This window comes from Schistocerca cancellata, chromosome 3 (genome assembly GCF_023864275.1).
Source record: "Schistocerca cancellata isolate TAMUIC-IGC-003103 chromosome 3, iqSchCanc2.1, whole genome shotgun sequence".
Lineage (NCBI taxonomy): Eukaryota > Metazoa > Arthropoda > Insecta > Orthoptera > Acrididae > Schistocerca > Schistocerca cancellata.
In genome coordinates this window covers 60,901,537-60,910,457 of record NC_064628.1, presented here as the reverse complement: position 1 = coordinate 60,910,457, position 8,921 = coordinate 60,901,537, and the positions used below count along the sequence as shown (strand labels likewise).

General features: G+C 33.2%; 1 protein-coding gene and 1 long non-coding RNA gene across 2 annotated transcripts in view; both read left to right on the top strand.

The window, feature by feature from the left end:
* Positions 1-574: 574 nt before the first annotated feature.
* Positions 575-8,921, top strand: part of LOC126176085 (zinc finger protein 16-like) — an 80,320-nt gene continuing 71,973 nt past the window's right edge. Inside the window, exons 1-2 of the mRNA XM_049923222.1 lie at positions 575-616; positions 714-768. Coding sequence (XP_049779179.1) covers positions 575-616; positions 714-768 — 97 coding nt within the window. The remainder of the gene's footprint in view (positions 617-713; positions 769-8,921) is intronic.
* On the top strand, positions 4,964-8,580 carry LOC126176966 (uncharacterized). The gene is made up of 2 exons (XR_007535719.1): positions 4,964-5,068; positions 7,827-8,580. It is a non-coding gene; the product is annotated as an uncharacterized LOC126176966 (long non-coding RNA).

Here is an 8,921-nt window from a genome sequence, read left to right as displayed (position 1 = left end):
AATATTAACTGTTATAAACATGTATATTTACACTGCCCTACTGTATATAAAGAGCAACTTATCAGAATACTAGTGTAGAAGAGATGTACACTCTCATGGAACCAGAAATAGTAGCCATCTTGATGTACCGTACTACAGATTATCCAAGTCACTGAACAGCTATGAAGTGGTGGGTAAGAAGATGTTTAACAAACTGCCACTAGAATGGGTAGAAGCTCCATTTGATTTATTTAAAGACAAATTATTCAATTGGTTAGCTGCAAATCCTTGCTACTCACTTCAGGAATTTTATAGCTGTAAAATATCATAGGGGTACCGGTTTGGAGAGTTCAGCATAATTTCTTTAACTGAGTAATTTATAATGCAATGCTTTTCATATTATTTGATTTTAAATATTGTATTATATGGAAAACCAATGGTGATAGATTGATCTTCAACCCATGTATATATGCTGTATAACTTGTATTTATGTAACTTGACTTTGTCAATTGCTGTAGTAGCTAAATGACAATAAAATTTCATTCAATTCAGTAAATTCTAGCTTTTGACCACAAATATCATACTACTGGGTGAAATGTATTTTGAAGGAAATTTCGTGTGTTTGTCAGCACTTGTTGTATGATATTTTCAATGATTAACATGCATTTCAATTTGTGCTAGATGTAATATAATGCAATTATCTCACAGAAACTTACATTCTAATTTCATTTTAGGTGCATGGTTCAGTAACACAGGGAGTGCAGCAGTGTGGCACAGTTCTGCATCAAGGTCAGCCGTCACAATTAATAGTGCTATAACAGATAACAGAAATCGAGGCTTTTCTTGTTTAATTTGTGGTAAAAACTATGTTTGGAGGGCCAATATGCAACGCCATATGCGTCACGAATGTGGAAAGCAGCCAACTTTACCGTGTCCTATGTGTCCATACCAATCCAAGTACAAGTACCACCTCTTGCGTCACATAAACCTCCGACACAAGGACACAAATGTATTTCCATATAACCTTTTTGATTCCTCTCTTATGAATAGCCTTAAACGTGAATGAAGCATTAAATCGTATTTCATGATTCCAATCTATAAGTGGAATAAATGAAGGAAAATTACATTATTTTAATTGTTTAGGAACATTATCATTCAGATTATTAGTATTTTGATTGACCTGCTATCTTACAATACATCCTTGTTCTGCACTGTAAAAAATTATTATAACCACTAGAAGATAACTTTTCTCACTGTTTTCGTAGTGTAGCTCTGTTTAATGTTTTTGTTTGTAGTTTGCAAATTTTTCTAATTTAGAATATCTACATCTTACATTTAATTTATGTATCCTTAAATGCGAACATTTAAAGAGTTACCAAACTCCTTCATATGTTGTGTAACATGAAAATGTCTCGTGGATTTTTAAATGAAATTAAGCAATGAAAACATTGTTGGATTTTCTACGCTTTTGTGTTTTAAAACATACATTTTTATTAATCATACCCTGAAAACAATTAAAATAATTGTTCTGATTTGGTGGTATAGTGAGAGATTGGAGTTTATTTCATTTAGATATTAATATGCCTTAAAATGGGTAGCTGAAAAAGTTTTACACTTGTAGGCATTATCATAAATAGTAAGTGCCTGGAATGGTTACTAAAAATGCTTTTGAATGTGTTTGGTAATACCAGGCTCCGTTTACTATTTTGAATGGCACTACCCCTTTCACTTGCCAAAGTTGTTTGTTCCTGTATGAATAGAAAGTAAATGAGAAGTAAATTTTATTAGAACTATCAATGTGTCTAATTTTTTTAATGTGATAGTTTTGTTTTATTCTTGTGTAAGAAATGTGGATGGAATGTGATCACAAAGGAGTATTTGTAAATATTGGTGTTAAAACTATATTGATTGTGAAGTTGTTTACATGTCCCTAAAAACGTGTCCCCCAGAAATGCTATTATCATTGAATTGTGAAAAGAACTGATATAATAACTAAAGAAGATTATTGATGATGGTTCTTTATAGCTTTATTGGGACAGTGTCAGTGACAAGTGATTCTGATTGTCTATAATATAAATGTCTTGAAGAACCTTCAAGTTTTTGCAGATGTTTCAGTAGTCTCATTTGCTGTTATATTCTTAGAGAACTGACATTTATATGTTGTCCTGTGCGCATTTTATTCGCAATTTTTTAGTGTCTGGCAGCTTGTTTCTCAAAATGTTTCTGAAATGTAACTCTCTCCAATAAAGAACCATTGATGTTCATGCAGTTTGTCCTTTGTGAATTATCTTATTCCCATTACATTACATCAAACTATTGCAGCTGAAAGTGTTATGGTTGGATGTTCTTTCTTTCTGATATTTGTACATTCACAGTTGCTGAGCAGCATACTGCAGTTGTTGTAAGAAAGCCAAATCAATTTCTAAGAAAAGAACATTTTTTGACAAGAAAACTGAAAGAATATTGGAATATAGATGAAAACAACTTTTTTATGTTAATAGAAGTGAATGTACTTAAAGATAGATATTGAATCTTCATGTTTTTCGTTCACTATGCCTGCTTGACTTTTGCATCTGTTTTCAGCTTCTGCTCCCTTGATGGCTCTTTGATTGCTTAGTTATAGATTGTTAGGCAATGACTTACTATTATTATTTGAATAGTTAGGTAACTAATAGTAATGGTGTTATTAAAAAAAGAATAAAGATGTTTTGTTTGACTTTTTTAAAATTAATTTGTATGTTTTTCATGATCATTAATAATATGCACATTTTTAAATGTTTTATACAGCTGTCCATGACATATATTGAAATGTATTTGCAATGTTGATTTTCAATTTTTGACCTTTCTTTACTAAAAGTTTAACTTACTGCATTACTCATTATGAAATTTAATCATGTACTACAGTGAAATAGACTTGTGTGGAGCAGTTACATATTCCTAACCATAATTTAATGTATTTCATTCTTTATATGGCATTGGGACAGTTTAATCTTTTCCTGTTGTTTCAGATACAGTATAAAGAAGTGTGTCCTCATGTTTCAAATACAGTACAAAGACATTTAAAAAAAGCTCACCGCACCATCAGAATTTTTGAAATGTTCAGAAATGCTTTATTGTGCTGTTCCAGTAGAACAAGCAATACACATGAAGGTTTTCGTCTGTGCTTGCTTGCTTTTCAGGAGTTGAATGGATGGGTTCCTAAAATATAAAAAACTGGTCCGTTACTTGTGTGTATGTCTTTGTTGGCTTGGCATGTGCATGTGGAATTTAGGGGTATTTGGTTAGAGTCTGGTTTCCTTCTTTATTCTTTCATTTATTGTCTTCACTATGCTATTTTTTCTCAGTATGCTTGCTTTTTAGGTATTGAATGCAAACTTTATAGTAAGACCATTTCTGTCCACATAATTTTTTAAAAAAATGCTGTACCTATCAGTGTAAAGTACTCAAAAGATCTAACTTGCAAGTGCATGTGTGTTTCATTACTGGCAAAAGGTTCAGTGGTCTGAAGGAAAATGATAAATAAAGCTGCTGCTTTGCATATTTTTATAGACATTACCATACCGTCTAATTGTTATAAATCATTGTGTTTAATTTTTGTCATAATTTGTTTTTGCTTCAGGCATCCCCCCCCCCCCCCCCTTTTTTTTTATAGCATTCTGGTTCAGTATTTGGCGAAATTGAATGTTCACAGGTTAGTTATCTATGACATGCATGATAATGTCCTGTAATACATTTCACTTAAATTGTGCCCTTTGTTAGAAATTAATTTTCGTGTTGTTTTCTGTTATATATTCACATGACTTGAATTGTATGAAAATTTGATTTTAGCTGGGTGTGCCAATGTGAAACTAGTATCCATTTATATAACCAAAGAAAAATAAGTACTATCCATAAAATCCCAATAATTCAGAAAAGACAGTTATACATAACTGCAAGAAACAGATTTGTTTATTCCTGCAACTACTTTGAATATGGAGTAATTATTGTGAGCATTTTTGATTACAACTTCAATCATTACACAGGATTTGTAGATGCTCGCTTGTGTACTATGCGATGACGAAGGGTCGGGTTTCTAACTGCCTGCAGCTACTGTAATTTCATGAAAATGAGGTCCTTGCTGTAAAAGAAAGTAATCTCATTGCATTTCTCATCTCTCAACTTAAAATTAGTTGAAATTATTTTTCTGTAATGAACATACAATAATTTTGTTCCACTGCTTGTTTTCATAAAGAGATTTGTTGTCGGCTGACTAAGACAAAGGCCACTGCTAGGTAAACAAAGAAAATGTAGCAGCAACGAAATCAGCTGACTTAGGTGACCCACGTTTCATTGATATTCTCCTCCATCCCACCTCCCCTTACACTCCTCCCTTTGATGTATACAAGAGAAGATGAAGCACTGGACAGATTTTTTAGCGATTTAAGTGTGAAATCATTGCTGATGCTGTGTTCATTGTTTCACAGTATGATAATAGCAAATTGAATGCATTGTGTGTCATGTACATCATGGTACTAGTAAGCCACTTTTTCATTTTTGTGCACTTTTTCTCATTATCCTTTTCTTGCTAGACTGCTTATTGTACTGTAACTGTGACTTGGATCATAATCTCTTTTGCTCTTGCCATGACCTTGGACATGACAGTATTTTTTCCTATTTTAGCTCATGTTCAGTTTCTTCAATCACTCTTTCTATGTCAATCCCTTCTCATATGCATTAGTTATTTCTCACATAGCTATCAAGGACATAAACAAGTATATTCTCACAACTTCTTCTTCCAACTGCCCTATTGTCCCTTCGATAGTTTCATCTTCTCTTATCCCCTTTGAATTTTTTTAATTTTATATTTAAAAAGGGAAGACTACCTTTGTCATCTCTCTGTTAATTCTTGACAAGACAGTAAAGGAAAGTTATTTACTAATATAGAATGTTGCCCTCTATTATTATCTAACATTCTTTTCTTCTTCTTCTTCTTCGCAGATGGATGGTGTAGGACCACACGTTATCAACGTTTGTTGGCCTTCATTTTCGCCCAGTATTCCTTCATAAGCAACGAATGGGCTAGCTTTCATTGCGTAGACCACATATGTTGGTTAGTTTGTCTCTCTTCATCCTCAAAACCCCGTGTGTTTGTGATTTTTCTGATTTCATTTCTGTCATGTGGATTTGGAGACCCTAATTCTCTCAGGTCTTTTTCCGTCTGTTTGTACCAGTTCAGTCTTGTACTTTTGTTCTTTAAAAATGTATGGATTTTGTGTGTTAACCTGTTTGAGTCCATGAATTGGATTCTTCTCATGTGCATTGTGTCTGTTTTTTGGAGATATTTTTATATATTTCTGCATTGGGTGTTGGATAATGCACACTGTCTTTAGTGTTTGGTCCTAGGATTTTCCTCATTATTTTACATTCTTTCACTTCTAATTCCCCTTTTAGTGTTCTGTGTTGAAGGTTTAGTGTCTCAGATGCGTAGAGAGCTTCGGGTTTAATTACTGTTGTGTAGTGTTGTATTTTGCAGTTCCACGAGAGACTCTTTTGGTTGTAAATGTTTTTTGTTAACTGAAATGCCGTCTCCATTTTCTGGACTCTTGATCTGACAGATTTCTTTTCATTACAATTTTATGCAATCCATTCACCTAAATATTTAAATTCTTGTACTCCAGAGGTGTAGTTATTACCAATTTTGAGATCAGAAGGTGCATCTTTGATGTCAGTCATAAATTTTGTTTTTTCAAATGAAATCTTTAATCCTATTTTTGCTGCCTGCTCTTGTAATAATTCTAGCTGTTTCTGTGCATCGGTAATGTCTTGTGCGATCAGTGCCATGTCATCAGCAAATGCTAAACAGTCTTAATTATATGCCCTTACGTCTTGGGCACAGTCTGTGTGCTGGTGCACCTGCACCTGCTTTTCTCCATTCTCCAACAACTTTTTCAAGAGCACAATTGAAGAGCACTGGGGACAGTACATCTCCTTGTCGTACTCCTGTGTCTATTTCAAATTCTGTGCTCAATTCTCCCATAAATTTTACTTTGGATTTGGTCTCCGTGAGTGTTTCTTTTATGATGTTTGTTGTCTTTTGATCTAGTCCAAATTATGCTAATACTTTAAAAAGCGATTCTCGGTCTATAAAATTCTTTTATTCCTTTTCATTTTCAATATATTTTGGTTTTGTAGGCTTTTGGGGTCGAATGCACACTTCTCTTTCTTACGTTTGCATTTTCATTTTAGAGGTCGCATTAGCACTAGGTACAATATTTGAGGTACTTGCTTCACATACAGGATGATAGAAAGTTCAAATCCCTGTTAGGCCTTCCAATATTCAGATTTTCTGTGATATCCCCAAAATTAGTTAACATGAATGTCAGAGCAATTACCAAAACGCCAAAGCCTATGTCCTCACTCGTTTTGTCCTGTACAACTTTGTGCTCCATTTCTAAAAATAAGAAAATAAAACTTTTTTCCTAGCAATCTGTATTTGTAAAAATAATTAAGTTTTGACTTCATATTAGCTACATAACTACAACAACAAACAGAGAGAGAGAGACTGAAAATATTGTTAAGCTTTCAGACGTTGTGGTTCAGACATGTTTGCTGCATTAGTTAGCTCAAAAAAAGGATGTTGTCCAAAAGCTAGATTACATTTTATGTACATCACAATCACTCAAGGCCTATACTATGTAGTGACTTGTTATAGTTACTCGTATAATTATTCTTAATGATGTATTATTAAATACAAGTGCTTATTTATTGTTGCTTTTTGCTTTACTCAGAAATGGGCAAAATTTTATTTTTTGATAGAACTTGTGCATTAAATGTGAGGCTGTATTCTTTACATGGAACTGTTGTTTTATTAACATTAGTTGTATATTGTGCAATAATCTCTTACTGAAATTAAATGCATTATTTTTAGCAAATTTGCGATCACCACAAATGTTAATAATCAAGCCATTAATGTAGTGGAAAACTAACCAGGTGTTTAATGTTCTTGAGCTTGCTTACCAACTAACGTAGCATATTGCATTCTACCTGTCAAGAAATCTTTTTGTTAGTTGTACTGTACCAAAGAAATGCTTTTGTATAAGACTTATATGCAATACTAACAGTGTTGAGCTGAAAGACAACTACTCTCCTTTAGGACAATACGGTGAATGGCTAAATTATATGCAAAAGGTAGAGATGATTGCTTAGGTTTCTGAGGTCTCCATGGTGTAGATAGTAGAAAGTCGGAACATGTAGATGTAAACATGTTTCTCATGCAGTGGGTTTCCAGTACTGAGTTATCATCATTTCTTATTTTCATGCTTATCCTACTTTTCAGTCCTTAATATCGAAGGTGAGTGACAGTCTGTCCACTGAATTATGAATTATATGTGAAGTATGAGATGGAAAAGTAGTCAGAGAAACAGTTTTTGTCATATCGGTAACTCGCTTTTTACAAACTGTTTTTTATAAATGTGTGGGGTACAGCAAGAGCACTTATCTTTACTCATGCTTGTAAACAAAAAAGTTGTGAATTTCAGAAAAAAAAATTATGTGTAATAGTGTTTTGAAGGTCATACAGGAAACGACTATTTTGTTGTTAACAGACATTGTTTGTCAATACCACTACTGCCATTTCTGAAGAACCTGGTGAAATGCAAAATCATTGATAGTGTGTGAACAACATGAAATCCTTTAATTAACATTAAATAATTACAATTTTTATGACTAATGTAAATATCCAGTTGTGTAACATCTGTTTCCACTTTAAATTTTGATGTTCTGTATTTTTTTTTATGTTTGATAAGTGGTAGAATGAGTTGTATTTTTATGCTATTATTTCTTTTTCTTTTCCTTTTTTTCACATACAGCTTACACACTTCCATCATCTACTGGCAGCTACAGCTTTTTCAGAGACAGAAGTGTGCCTACAAATACTTTCATCCCTGGACAGCTAGAAGCATTTGAGTGTCCCAAGTGCAAGAAACTATACAAATACAGAAGAAATATGCAGTCACATTTGAAGATGGAGTGTGGAAAAGACCCACAGTTTCAATGTCCATTGTGCTTTAAATTATATCGACAGAAATCTAAATTGAATATCCATTTTCGAATTAAGCATAGTGATATGCAGCTATGAAAAGATGTTCTTTCTGATTTCTTTTCCCCCTTTGTGTACTAACTGCTTCATATAGTGTTAGTTAAATGAAGATGAAATCATTCATACTCTGAAACTTGAAATGGCTGACTTTCACTTTCAGCAGAACATTTGATGGTCAGATGCTCTTTTATTTAAGTTTTGAAGCTTCTAGAAAATAGAGTCCTTTTGCCTTCCCCTGGCTTAATATTTTTACTTCAGCACTTCCTTTAATTAAATATTGTTCATTACCCTTACATATAATAATATTATCCTCGATACCTAGAAACTAGTGGATGTTTCTTTACTTCCAGTGCTACGTGTTGTTAATGTATTCAATTACTTGTATAATAACCTCTGCCAATTATAGCTTTCCGATATTTCAGCTAAGCTCCTTCTAAATATTAGGAGAAAATATTGAGTGCATCTCAGTTGTCACATATGTTGCAGTATTGTGAATACAGGATAAACAGAAATATGAGTAGAAACATACAGACTGAATGCCATACTACATTAAGTTCCATATAAAAGTACAACCTATTCCCCTATTTTGGTTCCCTTCTTCTTATGCCTGATTTTATGTTCTACATCATTCCAACACATTCTTCTTATTCCTAACCCTGAAAAATGAAATGCATGCTGTCAAAGTTTGAGTTTTTCCCCAGTAGTCATGCTATTGAATTCAGTTCAGCATCTTGTTTTGGTCAGTAATTAGTTTGATATAGTCTTGCAGTGCGCGAAGTTGCAGTTTTTATCATCATTTCTGAATCTGTATTCTCATCCCTCAAGAGAAATATTTGTAAGGTTGCAGTGCTGAACAAATATGGTA